This window comes from Hypanus sabinus, chromosome 12 (assembly GCF_030144855.1).
Source record: "Hypanus sabinus isolate sHypSab1 chromosome 12, sHypSab1.hap1, whole genome shotgun sequence".
Lineage (NCBI taxonomy): Eukaryota > Metazoa > Chordata > Chondrichthyes > Myliobatiformes > Dasyatidae > Hypanus > Hypanus sabinus.
In genome coordinates, this window is record NC_082717.1 from 47,822,063 (window position 1) to 47,838,554 (window position 16,492).

Consider the following 16,492-nt stretch of genomic DNA (forward strand, 5'->3'; position numbering starts at 1 on the left):
ACACGCTATTCAATCCGTCATCATCTGCAAGGTCTTCAGCTGCCTCTGGAAAAGAATTCAAAAATCAAGATTTCAGATCCAACACTAGGCCGTGGATCGGCAGAAGAAATGAATTCAATATTAATAAACTAGCCTGATGGACAACATACAGTGGTGCCTCAATTCTCTGTGGAAAAGCCAGCCACAGAAATCCTTCACCTGCTCCTTGATGTGGGATATAAGTCCGTAGCTCTGAGGAAGTTGTAGCACAAGTATAAGGGGTGGTAAAGGTTGAGTACAGCACAGGGTTTCTGTTTCTCTTTCCGCACAAGCTGCCTAACCTGCTGACATTTCCAGTATTATCTGTTCTCATTTTATTCTGCCCTTCCAGCAGAGGTCTTAATGTAATGGCAATTCTCTGTCTCCCTATACTGTACATCTCTTATACTTGTTCTCTTTCAGTTAGCAAGGTACTTAACACCCCATCCTCCCACGTTATTTCCCTATTTTTGTACCACGGAGATATTTGCAAGTATCTTCTGCTTCTCTCTTTTCAACTCTGACTCCCATTACCTCTTCTTGTCTCCTCGCCTGCCATCGTCTCCCTCTGGTGCCCCTCCACTCTCTCATCAGATTCCTTCTTCATGAGCCCTTTACCGTTTCTCTCAATCAGCTCCCAGTTTCTCATTCCCTCCCCCATCTCTTATTCTGGGTACATCCCCTTTAGTTTCCTATCCTGTTGAAGAGCATTGGCCTACAAAGTTGACTTTTAATTCCTTTCTGTAGATGCTGTCTGACTTGCTAAGTTCCTTCAACATTTTGTTTGTATTACCTGGAATTCTGGCATCTGCAGAATCTCGTGTTTGTGCAGAGATATTTGCTCTCTCATTACCCTGTTAATATATGTCACTATATCCTCTACAAATATTGGCTTCAATGAATGTACACTTATAGGCTGAGCATGGATGGCCTGATCTCTAAATTGGTGAAATGACTTACAGGGAAGTGTGTGGCACTGCTACAGTTTAGGACCCTGCTTTCCACTCTTATGCCTGCAGAATATCATTGTTAAAGTTATGAAGCATTTCCTCTGGCTAGTCACTACTGGAGTGGCTCTTCATCCTCCCCTACTGCTCCCATTCCTGCTCACCTTTGGAGACTTGTTCTGTAAATGACTGAGTTTGTATTCTGCCAATGGCTTACTTCCACAGTAACAATATTTTGTCTTTATCCTTAAGCAATACCTTCATATGAATCTTTAAGTTTAAAATAACAATAATTGATTTGCTTAACCATAGTCCACGAATGAGACAATGAGAGCAGAGATCAACACTAAAGGGGGGGGGGAGAGAAAGACAAAAAGTGAAAAGTAGACTGTGAAATCAGGAGAGAGACGAGAGAATGGATTAAGATGGAGACTGAAAAGTTTTTTTTGTGATGATGCTAAGGATGGCGATACCACTGCAACCAAAGATACACTGGGAATGACCCATCAGAGATTTTGAAAAATTGCAGAAAAAATGCACAGGAGGAAATGGTACCAGAGAAGACAGGAGAAAACACCAAGGTACGGCTTTGTGATTAAGATCATCATGATAGGTGATGTAAGAGTCATGGTATCTCCACGTGAATAACCTTACGGTGGAAACTACAGCACCGATTTAATCAATGACAAAGGAAAGGATGTCTCTTTAAAAAAAATCCCACAGGCTAAATGTGGAGATGTGATTCTTAGTCCGCTCTCAGAAATGTTAGGTTGGGAGAATGGAATTGAAGATGCATTTGATAGTGCTGCTTGGATGGGTTTACCTTGTTGGTTCATTTAGGGAATTCCCAGGAGGGGAATCTTCCTGTGATCTTACAGGATGGGTGAGGCACTGATAGAAAGAGGGAATGAACATAGGAATACAAAAGGAGAGAAAGGAAGTGTAATGATACTGGTGGAAACAGACTCAAGGACTTAATAGAGGAAGCCAAAAGAACAAAAAGGAAATGAAAGTACTGGGTGGGTGTTTGCCACATCACACACAATACACGATGAAGCCAACTTCCAGCGTCAATGAATCAATAAACGAACTGGAGAACAACTAAAACCAAAACAAGGCTCCTTGAAGAAATGAGGTACAAGTATCCACTTCTGGATGTTTTTAATGCATTATTTTATTAATGTCCTTTCTGTGCATATCTTAATACACAATAGTTGTAAAACAGTGAACACAATTAAGTACAAAGATTATCAAGAATTTTTGCAATTTGACATTGACAATAAACTGGTCGAAGGCTATTGTCAAATTCATGTTGTGAGATTAAAATCGTAAACAGCATACTTAATGATAACATGGCAGGGATAAAATGAGAACGTAGCTGTCAACTGTGCAGAAGTTTTAAAAAATAAAGAGTAATATTTAAATTCATATGCTTCAGATTTGTTGCATTAATTCTTACAAATTCACCCATTAAATTGCTTGGAAAACAGATCCAGATTTGGCAAGCCCCTTCTGTTTCTTTAAATGTTCCCCATTGAATTGCTGCATGCCTGGATACAGCCCAACTCAAATTTATCCATCAATGTTTTGGATCCTTCAAGAGATTAACTTTCTAAACCTCACAAGATACTGTCAACTGGGAGCATTAATAGCATATTTCACAGACAGCCAGAGTTGGGATGGGTAAGGAAATTTCAATTACTATCCCACTATCCCTCTAACCCCAAGGAAATAAAACTTAATTGTTCAAGTACAAATATTGTGATGGGATAATAATATCGCTTTGCAAAGTCAAATACTGGAAAATAGCACTTTTACAAATATTAAACAAACTCTACATCAGATACAAGACATTTTCTTTGTTGCTGTCTTTCCACAAATGGAAACATTAAGTTGCCCATCTTGTTAAATGTATCTTTGTTTCCTAAGATCTTTCTGCTGCTCACTCCCAATTTCTATTAAAACTCAGGCCTCATGAGAAAACCTGTAAATTGGAGGGTGGCCAATTCTCAGTGAAATTCAGAAACTGATGATTACTATTCATCTGGGTAAATGAATAAGAAGCTTAAACTGCTCTCGATTTTCTTTTCTGAAGGACTACTATCAGCCAGTTTTGTTTACTTAATAGCTCTTATAAGTGTGCATTTTTTTAAAACAGACTTCTGTTGCCTGCACATGCTTCCAGATTGTCTTACGGTCTTTCTTGAACTGATTTTGAGGCAGCCATCCTCACACCAGTGTTGCAGGGTGGGATAGTATAGAGTCCCATTTCAAGGCACCTAGGAACTAGGCTTGAAGAGCAATCTAAACCTGATTGCCAATTTACACAGGCCAGCAATCCCTGCAGATGAAAGACAAAGATAAGGCGCTACTTCAAAAGCTTTGCCTGCTTACTATTGTTACAGGATCATTTTAGAAAACTAAAGGTTTATTCCGATAGGTCACTGAACTAAAATGGTAACTTCATTTTTCTCTTCATGGAGATGCTGCCTGATTCGCTCCCAGTATTTGTTTTATTGGTTTGCTTACATTAGGGATGAGGACTGACAGTCTACTCTGCTTGAATTTGCGGGTCATTAGTCGATGTTAACCAATTGCAAATAAATAGGATGAAGTGTGCTGAGTGACTGATGTGCAAGTGCAAGTACCTGGCATACAGAATCTCGATGGAAGTCATTCACAGTTGATGCAGGTGAATTGTCACCATGTTTTCTGCACCCTTCAGCTTTCTCCTTATTTAATTGTACCATTGTCTTTTAATGCAGTCTCACTGCTGAGAAACAGGCCCCAGCTAGGATTGAACCTGGTGCAATTCCATTAAAGATTTCCACAGTAAATTTGAAATAATGGCAAAAATGGTCATATTGCTTCTAAACTAAAATCTATCTATTCCACCAACTGAGAGAGGCCAGAGGCATATATAAACAAACAAACTTCTTTTTCCTATTTGTTAAAACAGGAAACTTTATATTTGAGAACAATGTAAAAATAGCAGACTGTGATGGAATCTCACATCACATATACATACAATAGCAAAACATGAGGTTGTTTTAGCAAGTTAGACTTGAAGTTATTCTGTCATGTGTTGATGCTCTCAAAGTTACAAGATAATAGTACAGAGATACCTGTCGATCTCAGCAACATTTTATTTCCGGTATCTGTGCGTTCGTACCGCACACTTACAATCAATAATGTGCATCTGATAGAACTAAAAGAAATTCAGACTAGCTGAAGAAACAACAATTAAAAATGAAACTAAAGTATACGAGCAAGGCCAATATACTGACCACAGAATTCAGTTCAATACTGTTTTTCTTGGTATTTAGATATAACCAAGATCCAACAAGTTTACATCAGTGCTCAACTGAAGTTGAAAATTGCCTCCTTACAGAAAATAGAGGGAAGATTGGAAAAAGTAATTACATCATTTGATGCATTTCATTGAAAAGATGTCAACATATCACCATCTGCTGTGCATATTCTATAATTTATCTTTTTTTAATACTATTCTATACCATCCTTAATTAGCATAACGGCTTCCTATCCTGTTGAGCTTCTGGTTTCAAAGTAAAGCAGTTTGTTCAGAATTCTGAGTTAAATATTTTCCTTAATCATTCATATTCATTTACAGCTTGTCTGCTGATCAGTTACCAATAGTAGTTTTAAACAGCTGGCTTACTGAAACAGGGTATTTTATTTTGAATGTTGCCTCCATGGTGTCTAACTCCCCAGTAAAACGTTGACAGGGATATCAACTACTCCACAGCCTTCAACACCAACTGTATCAATCTTGTCCAGTGGCACATAAGGCATGAAAGAGTACATATAACAAGCCACAGTTCAACAGTCCACTATACGTGTTCCCAGAAATGTATATGAACACCAATAGCTCCCACCTCCCCTCCCACTCCCCACAAAAAAAAATACAGGCAGAAGAGGGACTTAAACATAAACATTTCCTTCAATTTCGACTGGAATTCTTAAAAGAGTGTCAATTGACAATTCTTCCACCAATGTGATGTCAGAGATAATTATATTTTTAACTCATGGGGTACATTAATGTATCACACATGCTAGCATACTCAGAGTCCTAACTAATCCAGTGTGTCTACCTTCGGACATCAAATACACATGTATATTCTCATGCAGTTCCCTTTTTCCAAAGTGAGCTTCATTTCTAGTCTGAATTGCCTCTGGAACAATGGAACTTGTCACTGGTGGCAGAATCCAATGACAGGCAGCAAAACATCTGTCTATATGTCATGGTCACAAACCTATTAATTGAAACTTAAACACTGAATTTAAATTAAATTAGACAAATCTGAACACTTCTTTTTGTCTCACCTTTTGAAAATCAAGTCATAACTTCCAAATAACAAATTCAAGAGCCATAAATATCCTGCTGAAACTTCAGATTGATGGACACAATTAAAAACGATTTGCATCATATCATATAATCCACCAGTGATACTGTACCCACAAAAGTTGAATAAACAGTAGAATGTGTACAATAAATGATGCAGCCAGAATCTGAGTACAATAAAGGAGTAAATGTTAATCAAATGACCTGTACTTTCAACTAGTTTGTAAACTTTTTTTTTGCTGTTTCTAGTCCATTAAGTCAAGTCTTTCATAACATTTATTTAGTGCTTATGTAACAGCCTGGCTATTCTGTAACATTACAGTTGTAATTCTTTACTAACTATGACTAGCAACTTCTTACCAAGTGCAAAATACTACATGATTGGCTGTATCACCATATTTGGTCATTTCAACTAAACCATCCTCAGATGTACTGCATTGTATGTACTAACTAGAATGAAACATTACTTCTGCTTTTATAACTATTTTACCAGTAACTATATAAATATTATTGACAATTAATGAACTGCAATCACTAGAATTTTAGATGCTTTAGACCATGCTTTAAAAGTGGCCTTTTAATTAATCACAAAACAAAATATTGAATAACTGCTAAGGGAAACAAACACTTCCCTCTGCCAACACCATACAAAACTGTGGCAGCTCTGACAAGTTCCTCATCAGTGTAATTTTAACTCGGAATAGGTAGATGTGGGCTTCTTCCATTGAGATTCATCTCTGGGCAACTTTTGCCATCTGAAGCAATGGTGGAAGATGTGATGTTTACTGCAATAGATTGAAATGCTCCAGCAGTATCCCTCCAAAAGAGGACGTCTGAGGATATGCAGTATAATTAGACAGTGTGGATGCTTAATGAACAGGTAAACTCGTCAGAACCCTTAACATCAAGTTGTAGACTTGATGATCTGAACTAAACGTTTTAGACTTGAGTTTAAAAATCTCAGTGAACATGACAGGAAATGAATCCGTTCTTCTTTTCTTTATCATCATTCAAGAAATATTGGTATTCACGCATGGATACTGACACAAACACTGGAGTTCATATCCTAATTCAATGTTTTAGTTTGCAAAATTCCTAGAGCCCCAGGCAGTGATACAAATAGTACAGAACATTATACCACATGTAGCCAGAAAGAAATCCCATTAGTTGTACTAGGAAGAGCCAGAACGAGTCAAGGACCATAGGTCTGGAAGTCGCCACCATCTGACCTTTGGTAGGTGGAAATGCTCCTGCAATTATAAAAGTATTTTAGTTCCATTAATAACACAGCAAATAAATGTATTATTCATTTAATTGTTATCCAATGAATAATCCACTTCCAACAGCCCACATTCCTTCCCTCTGCCAACGAGGAGGTAAAAGCTGCAAGAACAGCATTGATTCAATTTCTTCCCAAGATCCCTATCTCATAAAAGCCAGTTATTCAGCCAATTCGATCCATTGGTCAGTTCTTTTCTATGCCACTTCTGGCGCTGCGTGATTTGTCTGGTTTTATTTCCAAGAAGCTTATCACAATTGAATGCTTTGCTAGGCCATTTCAGAGACAAGCACATTGCTTCAGTTCTGGAGTCAAACAACCCAGATAAGGCAAGGATGGCAATTTTGTACAATACCTCGGCCAGGCCACATTTGCAATATTATGGTTGAAGCAGGTACAATATTTAAAAACAACCTGGAAAGATACATGATAGAGAGAAAGCTCAAGAGTAATATGCGGCAAATGGGACTAGCGAAGATGGGAACCTTGCCCGACGTGGACTCAAGACACCTCCTGTAAAAGGCAGAAATTCACCAGCATCTTCAATACACAAACACATTCTTGAGGAAAAGGATATTAGAAGATCAATTCACCATCCTGGCAGAACAGATATCCCTGCCCTCCTGTATGCGCCTGAGATCTGAACAACTTCCATCAAGCACCTTAAGGCATGGGATAGATACCACTGTTTCTACAACAATCTTTAATTCACTAGAAGGATAAGCAAACTAACATTTATGTCCTTTCCCAGATTAAGATCCCCAGCATGTAGGCTCGAATTACACTCAGGGTGCGACAGTGGACAGGCTATTCTACACACTTGCCTGAGACAAGACTCTAGAAGCAGTTTCTCCCTCTCTATTCCAGTTACTCCCAGGAAAGAGAATATCCATGTGGACAGAGGAAAAGATTCAAAATCATGCTGAACGTATCCTTGAAGAAATGTGACATCACCACTTAGTGTTGAGAACCTCTGACCCAAGTACCACACAACCTCACAAAACTGCACACACCCCACTGGTGAAGACACCAGTGGTTCCCTCTCTGGTCCCAGCAAACACCTCAGTATTCACAAATGCAGTGTGAAGCAAGTCATCCTCAGTTGTGAGGAAATGCCAAAGAAGAAAACTCATCAATAACCTGATCATTAACATTTAACTATCTTTCTGTTTTTGCATTTTACTCCATTCCTCATTTCAGTAAAAGTCCAAATGTGGACCAAAGGGTGGAATTCCAGAGGTGGAGGGGAAAGTGGCTTTCCCCTCAGGGCATAATGTGGCATCAAACCCTGCAGTTGGAAATGAAATCAAAGGGTTTTGAAGGAAAGACATCCAAAAGTGCCGATTGGAGGTCACTGATCCCACGCTTGGGACAATGCTGCAATCAGGCATGTGCGAGATGTCCTAGGCCCAAGCCCTGCAAGTATTTTATTAAAGGGTTTCTTTCAATGTAAGGTCAGAAGGAGAGATGGTTACTGGTGACTGCATAACACCAGATTTCATTCACAATTTTTCATAAAATGGAGAGCGTATGACTGTAGACTCCAAGATCTTAGCAACATCCAAGTATGGACTGAAAAATTCTAAGTAATATTCACGCCACAGATTTGTCAGGCAATAACCATCTCTAACAAGAAAGTCCAACTACCTACACTTAACAAGAGCATTAGCATTCCCCAGTTCCTATCGTTGACATCCAAGAAGACATCATTGACCATAAACTTAATTGTGACTGCAAAAAGGATTAGGGATTGTGTTTCCTACAGCACGTTGCTTATCCTTCAACTTCTCACATCAAGTACGAGGCACAAATGAGGAATTTGATATACTATCTATTTTCCTAGCTCCATCCTAAACATTCACTCCCTCCACCATTGAGTACATCTTGACTATGGTGTACACTAAGCAGTTCAGTTAGTTCACAAGCAGCTCACTACCCACAACCTCTTCCTCCAAAGTCTAGGTAGCAGAGACATGGGCATATCACCTCCATCAGGCTCTCCCCCAAGATGCACACCTCTTGTCCTGGCAACCTATGGCTGCTCATTAATTGGTGTTGGATCTAATCTTTCATCTCTACACCACTTTGGGGGTATTTTCACTAAAAAAGACTGCTATAATTCAAGGCAGCTCACCTCCATCTCCTCAAGGGAAATCAGGTATGGGCAATGAAATGGTACCTTTGTTGGTGACATCTTCATCCAGTAAATTTATTAAAATCATAGTCAAGGTATGTATTTTTGTTCCATAAGATATACGTAAAATAATTTTAACAGCAGCAGTATTTAAAACCTCACTATTCAATGCAGTTCACATGTACTCTAAATTAGAAAAGGGAAGTTGCTGACTTCCTTGTTTTTATAATAGCAACAAGATTCAGTGAGAAGCTGAACCTTTAAGACCAGATGGAACAAGTAAGTTTTGGATAACAGTTCTGCAGGTTGATAACCTTTAATGTGGTTAAGTAATGTTTGGGACCGGAAGATGTAAGGACAATGTGCAGGGGTGCTTGCTAAAAGTAACAGAGCCAGGTTCAAGTCTACAAATTGTTTGTAAGACAATGAGTGCTTTGGTTATACAACAACAACAACAATGTTGAAACATCAATACAAAAGCTTTGCCACAGCAGGGAATTATATGTCAAGTTCCTATTCTCCATAATAAACATTGGAAGGTGCAGCAAAAGACAACTAATTATGCCTAGTCTTGACGGCCAAGTTATAAGGAGTTCATGCCTCAAAAAAGAAGCCAAACTTACACTTCTGGAGTAACTGAGAAAACCTTACCCGTTTCATAAAAGTGTGCCAGGAGTTCCTCTTTCTCTACAAATCGTTGATAGAGCCAGCTGGTAAGTGCCTCACTCTCTACAGGAACATCTTTAATAGGATAGATCCTGTAGGAGAGAAAAAAAAATTGGCATATTGCTCTTTACCAACAAGAAGCAAAAGTAACACAGATATTTCTTTTGCAACAGCAATTATATGAGGCCAAAGTAATGTCATTCCTCCTGCGATAATCATGCAGGCCCCAGAATGTGTGCTCCCAGAACAAGAAATAAGAAAAATCTCAAACATTTTCCCAGTTTTAATGGAAAGACTGTTGCATCCCCACCATCAACTTCTGGTTCCAATATTAATTTACTGTATTCTGAGTTCAAGGCAATGATATTATCTCATACAAGAGCAGCATCACCAGGCGATATTCAAAGATTAGCTTTATTTGTCATATGAACATCAAAACAGAGTGAAATGTGTTGTTTGCATCAACACTGCAAGCCTACATCAGACTAACCCTAACCTGTATACCTTTAGAATGTGGGAGGAAACCGGACAATCCGGATACAACTCATGTAGTCACAGGAAGAATGTGCAAATATCATACGTGAATTGAACTCCAGTCTTACAGCTGATGCTGTACAGCATTACAGTACCCACTTTGCTCACATACCACCCAATCTATAATCATCCATTCCCAGTCTTAATCACAGGTTAAAACTCCTGAATTATCTGCTCAACCTCATTGCTGGAATATCAGGAGTGATTTACTAAAAAAAACACTATAATCACACAATGAATAAACTTGTATTTGTGAATTTTAGTATAATTAGATTAACACTTCGCATTGAAGACTGCTTTTTGTGGGGAAGGGAGTGAGTAGAACAGAAAGCTGAATTGATAAAGGACTTTACACATAGTTCCAAAACATGTCAGATAAACCATCACATGTTGGTGCTGAAGCCAAGATGGAGTAGCTGGCAAAAACAAACCGAGATAGAGATTGCATCACAATCACAAAAGGAGAGGTACCAGCCTTTTTTATGAAAAGGCTGCATATTGGAACTGTGGCTTGTGATCAAAAAGACACTAGAGTGCAACGCGCATGAATCCAAAATGTGGCCGAGAATGGAGTTGAAAGCATTGCTTTCTGTGCTAATAACCAAAATGGCGGTGCTCATTTTTAGCTCGATAAAAATGAGAATCGATCCAGGAATGCATACGAGACAAACCGCCTGAAAACTGAGAGAGAGGAGAGAGCTGATGAGGGATGGGAGAGTGTCAGAGTTGAATGTCATCACATGCATACGAAATTTGATCTCTCAAGTTACCAAAGGATAGTCAGTCAGTATGTAACTCAGAGTGCAATGAAATTTCTTGCTTAAGTATGGCTTAGAAAAAAGATGGTAATAATAAATTGAGTGCAAAAGAATGAATTGGAATCAGGTTTAATATCATCGGCATATGTCGTAAAATTTGTTAACGTTACAGCAGCAGTATAATACAAAACATAATAATAGAGAAAAAAGCTGGATTAAAGTGTGTGTATTTTACATACATACACACACATATATATGTGTGTAAATAGTTAAATTAAATAAGCAGTACAAAAGAATAGAAATAAGAAAGTAGTGAGACAAGTGTTCATGGGTTCAATGCCCATTCAGAAACCAGATGGCAGAGGGGAAGAAATGCCATAGTTGTGCAAAAGGAAATGCTAAAGAGACCATCAAGGAAAAGATGGAATAAACAATTTGAGAACATGGCAGCATCAAGAAGGGAAATAGGGAAAACTATGAATTTCATGACCCATGCCAGTGATATTAAAACTCATTCTGATTCTAATTCTGAGAAACATTGGTGCAAAGGATAAAGCTCTGCGGGAATCCAGAGCAGCAGTTGTAAGTTACAGGTCCCACCTACGAACAAGTGCACAGGAGATCGCCTAGAGGGGGAAAGGAGAGCAGTAAATGCAGAGACTGAACATGACACAGTACCGATGGGACAAGAGATAATTTATCATCTGGTTTCAGTGCTTAAGGATAACAATCCTTGGGGATTTAGTGGGCAGGTAACTACAAGGAAAGGGTGGATGGTTTCCGCTTATTCTCACTGAAAATAGGAAATTGAAGGTGGGTTTACAAAATTATAGCAAGGAGAGGAGAACAGATAGAGATTTCCCCAGAGGTCAAGGTTCAGGGTGAGAAGGGAAAAATTTAAAGGAGATCTGACAAGTATGTAGAGGGTGGTAACAAGCTGCCAGAAGTGGTAGAGGCAAGTAGAATTACAAATTATATTTGGACAGGTACTTAGTTAGGGATCCAGGGCCTAATGCAAGACAACAGGGTTGGTACAGATTGGAAAATTGGTTGGCATGGAAATGGTTGGCCAAAGAGGCCCTTTTGATATCTTTAGTGGTTTAGTATTGGTACATGTACCAAGAAACAGTGAGAAGCTTGTTTTACATACTGCTCATACAGATCAGATCATTACAAGGTAAAACAATGCAGAATAAAGTGCAACAGCTACAGAGAAAGTGCAGTACAGGTAAACAAAATGGTGCAAAATCATAACAAGGGAGGTTTGTAAAGTCACGAGCCCAAATGATCGTACCGGGGAACCATTTAACAAGTGGGGTAGAAGCTGCCCTTGGGCCTGGTGGTACGTGATGAGGAAGTGTCCGCGGTGGATGGGGTCTTTGATTATTCTGCCTGCTTTACCGAGGCAGCAAGAAGTTTAGACAGAAGCCATGGAGGGCAGGCCGATTTCTGTGATGTGCTGAGCTGCCTGCGTTGTCAACTCTGCAGTTTCTTGTGCCCATGTGTGCAGTAGCTGCCATACCAAGCAACTATGCATCAAGATAGAATGCTTCCCATACTGCATTGATAAGGGTTGAGGAGGGCATGCCAAATTTCTTCAGCTTTCTGAGGAAGCAGAGGCATTGGTGAGCTTCTGTGACCGTAGGTTGGATTGACTTGGACAGGCTATTGGTGATGTTCACACTGTACTGTACCATTATCAAACGTAACCAATTGCGACTATGCCATTCAATCCATCTGGTACATTTTTTGGCTCCCAGCAGAGCAATCTTGCCTGTCTCACTTCCCCTTTACATTTAATTGGTAATTCTGCAATTTAAGTCACTCTCGCACACCCAACAATTGCTTGTCTTTTTTGTTATTACCTGCACCAGGTGGTATTTTAGAGTTTAATTAGCCCATCAGTACATCTTCAGGATGTGGGATGTGTATGTTATTCCTGTAAGTGCAAATCCTACATGAATGTTTGAGTGAACCCAGGCCACACATGCTACAAGTCAGCAGCACCACCCGCTGCATGGCCATACTGGCAGCGGGCAGTTTACACTGAAGTCACAATGGCAAGAGGATCTAATGGAAGTGCTCAATTTCATAATAAAATTATACAAAACTGTACTTTATTAATGGGAATGCCCTGGACATTATTTAACTGGCCTTGAAGCAGCAAAAAACAATAAGATAAACATTATCTCCATAAGAAAATTAATTGTCTACAAAGGATTTATAATTCTCAATTTCAGCTCACGCAATTCTCATTACTGATTGGAATGAATTAACAGTGTTTTATGGCAACTAAAATACTCAATCCGTAAACAGATGGTGAGAGTCATTCTGACCTCAGTCTTGAATGTGATGTGGGTGAACAAAGTCCAGTTTGTATTTCATTCATAATCAATTGTTTTTCTTTAAAGCTGTTCAACCCCAAGTACAAAGTCAAATACATTCTTAAACTGATGAAAGAAAATATTAAACTTTTTTTTAAAGTAGGCGTAAATTATACAGCTCAAACTTTTGAATAGTGTAGAAATTTGTTTTCAGGTCTAGTGGGTATTTTTTGCAGCACAAACAGGAGGGGGTAATCACTTCCCCAGCTATAGGCTGACTCATTATAGAGCTTAAAGGCCGATGGTAAGAATGGTCTCGTATTGGCATTGGAGCAGCGCATTGGTAATGGGCATTGGAGCAGCGCATTGGTAATGGGCATTGGAGCAGCGCATTGGTAATGGGCATTGGAGCAGCGCATTGGTAATGGGCATTGGAGCAGCGCAGTTGTCTCAGTCTAATTGAGCGGAGCAGGTTTGAACAGGTAGACAGTTAGGGTTGCAAACATGTCTATTACTTTGTTTGCTACATAAACTAAACAGTGGAATTATAAACAATGAGACAATCATTTGGATAGGACCGACTTTACACAACGTGGAAATCACTCACAAGTTGGAATGTCATGTTTGAAATCCTGAAACTGTGACCAGAATGTGCTCTCCCTGTATTTATCATCTTGAATACAACTCAAAATACTAAACAAGGGTTTCCGGTAATGTCATCGTCGAGAATGGCAGCTCAAGTCACTAGCTCCTCCAGAAAAATGCATATTAAGCTCCGTTAACCCATCAAATATAATATTTTTCAAAAAAATATTTGAACTGAAAAGAGGGACAAGAATGGGGAAAAAGAATGGAAATTAAAAAAGCGACACTGTGGAGCCTGCAGCGAGTGGCTCTCCTACCCAACCGCATGCTAGTGAGGCGGATGCTGGGCCTCGTTCAGGCGAAGCGGTGAATATGTTCGAAATCCTGAAAGAAATAATGGAGGTCCAAAAAGATATAAAGCAGCAGCTCTGTGATATTAAGTCAGAGCTCACCAGCGTCAATCAAAAAATAGCGGTGGCAGAGACTCGAATTGAGAACGTGGAAGATCGCGTTCAAAATGTGGAATGGATACTGAGTAAGACAATAAAAATATTAAATCACCAAGAAGGTAAACTGCTTGACCTGGAGGGTAGATCACAGCAGAAAAATATCAGAATCTACAACGTTCCCGAAGGAGTGGAGGGCTCGTCTATGACGGAGTTTGTCGGAAAGTTACTGTGGGACACGCTGGATCTTCCCCCGGCTATGAAGCTGGAAGTCGAAAGAGCGCACCGCGCGTTCGTTCCAAAACCTACCAGGGATAGAAAGCCATGCTCAATAATAATTAAATTCCTTCAGTACAGCACCAAGGCGGAGATTCTACGAAGGGTCTGGGGTTAGAAGAGTGTTTTTAGAGGATAAATTAATATATTTCGACCAAGATTACCACCCCCCCACCCCGCGGTCCTCCAGAAACGCAAAGAATACTCCTAAGTAAAGCGAGTACTAAAGCAAAATAAGATTAGATTTCAAACTCCGTACCATGCTAAACTTCTGAGTGTTTTATGACAATGGGACGTGGTTGTACCAGACAGTGGAAGAGGCGACTACAGACATGAAGGCCAGAGGGTTGCCTGTCAGCATGATCAAAACGAGGGAAAGCCTGACTGCGGGATTATCCCGCTCCGCTTGAGAAATAGTGCGAGAATTGAGAAGGCAGGAGACGGGAGGAGGGCGAGAGAAATATATCAGGAAGAGACTGGGAGTTTCCCAAAGACAGTCCTCACCCCCTTCAGAAGAGCCATAAGGTTTGGCTAACTTTAAAAATGTTGAGAAGCTAAATGGAAGCAAAAGTACACGGTGATATACCTATCTCGAGAAATACTTATTATAATGTGGATTTTGTATTACTTAGTTGTTATTCTTTATTCGCTTACTTACTCTTTTCCCCACTAAAATAAGTATATATATATGTGTGTGTGTGCATATATGTGTATGTATATATGTGTGTGTGTGTGTGTGTGTGTGTGTGTGTGTGTGTGTATGTGTATATGTGTGTGTGTGTGCGCGTGCGTATATGTGTGTGTATAGGAGTACACAGGGAAATCTTTTCGGTGTAATGGATTTGTTCACTGACTTTTATGAATATTGCAATGGGGGCCCTCGACTCACAAGTAGAAGGGGTTATCCCCCACAGCTAGACATTCCCTCTAGCTCAACGCAGGGTCATCTACTAGAGACCTCAGCCTTGGAATCACATGTCCGTTGCCATTTTTGTTATTATTTGCGTTTCTTGGTTCTTATTTGTTCAGGGAGTAGATCGATTAAATTTTATTCTAATTTCAATGATACATTGACAGATAAGTACAGATGGCTAAGGACAAGGTAAAATTCATTTCTTTTAATGTCAATGGGCTATTAAATCCAAACAAACGTAAGAGAATTTTATCCAAAATGAAAAAAGAACAAGCCCGTGTAGTATATTTACAGGAAACTCATTTAAGTGATAATGAGCATAAAAAAACTACACAGAATGGGCTTCACTAATCTGTTTTTCTCCTCATATAAATCAGGACATAGGAGAGGAGTTGTTATTCTCATCTCAAGTAAGCTAAATTTTGAAAAAGTATTCGAAATGGGAGATAAAGAGGGCAGATATATTCTGGTAAGGGGGAATATAGACAGCAATTCAGTTACTCTATTGAATATATACGCATCCCCAGGAAGTGATATTGGTTTCTTTCAGAAAATTACTGATATTATGGTAATGGAAACAGAAGGTCTCCTGATATGTGGGGGAGACTTAAATTTACAATTACAACCAAACTTAGACTCTTACAATAGAAAAACCTATGAAACAAAATCTTTACATAAGAAAGTTAATACACTTTTTGAGGATGTTGGTTTAATTGATATATGGAGGGACCTTTCCCCTGACAGAAGGGATTACACTCATTATTCTGCTCTCCAGTCTGTATATACAAGAATAGACTATTTCATAACATTTGGAAAAGACAAAGACAAAATAAACACCTGTGGAATTGGGACAATAGATGTAAGTGACCATGCACCTATATATTTATCTGTTGATTTTGACCTACAACCAAAGAATAATATTTGTAAACTAAATTCAAGTCTACTCAATGATCCCTACTTTAAGGAACAAATTAAAAAAAGAAATTGGTCTCTACTTAGAATTTAATGATAATGGAGAGGTTTCACCTCCCATTTTATGGGATACTCTGAAGGCTGTCTTAAGAGGGAAAATTATAGTGATATCTTCATATAAGAAAAAAATAAGGAATAAAACATTAGAGGAATTACAAAATAGGCTGAAGGACCTAGAGAAAAAACACAGATTGAATTTGGCACAGGATACATTAGGGGAAATTAAAAGAATTAGGAATGAAATAAATAATTTGGCTATGCAAGAAATCAGGAAAAA

General features: G+C 39.0%; 1 protein-coding gene across 1 annotated transcript in view; it reads right to left on the reverse strand.

Annotated features, from left to right (window-relative positions):
- Positions 1-4,168: 4,168 nt before the first annotated feature.
- The window catches only part of lpgat1 (lysophosphatidylglycerol acyltransferase 1), a 70,639-nt gene continuing 58,315 nt past the window's right edge, over positions 4,169-16,492 (reverse strand). The window contains exons 8-9 of the mRNA XM_059985891.1: positions 9,393-9,499; positions 4,169-6,578 (exon numbers count right to left, since the gene is read on the reverse strand). Coding sequence (XP_059841874.1) covers positions 6,424-6,578; positions 9,393-9,499 — 262 coding nt within the window. The 3' untranslated portion in view covers positions 4,169-6,423. The remainder of the gene's footprint in view (positions 6,579-9,392; positions 9,500-16,492) is intronic.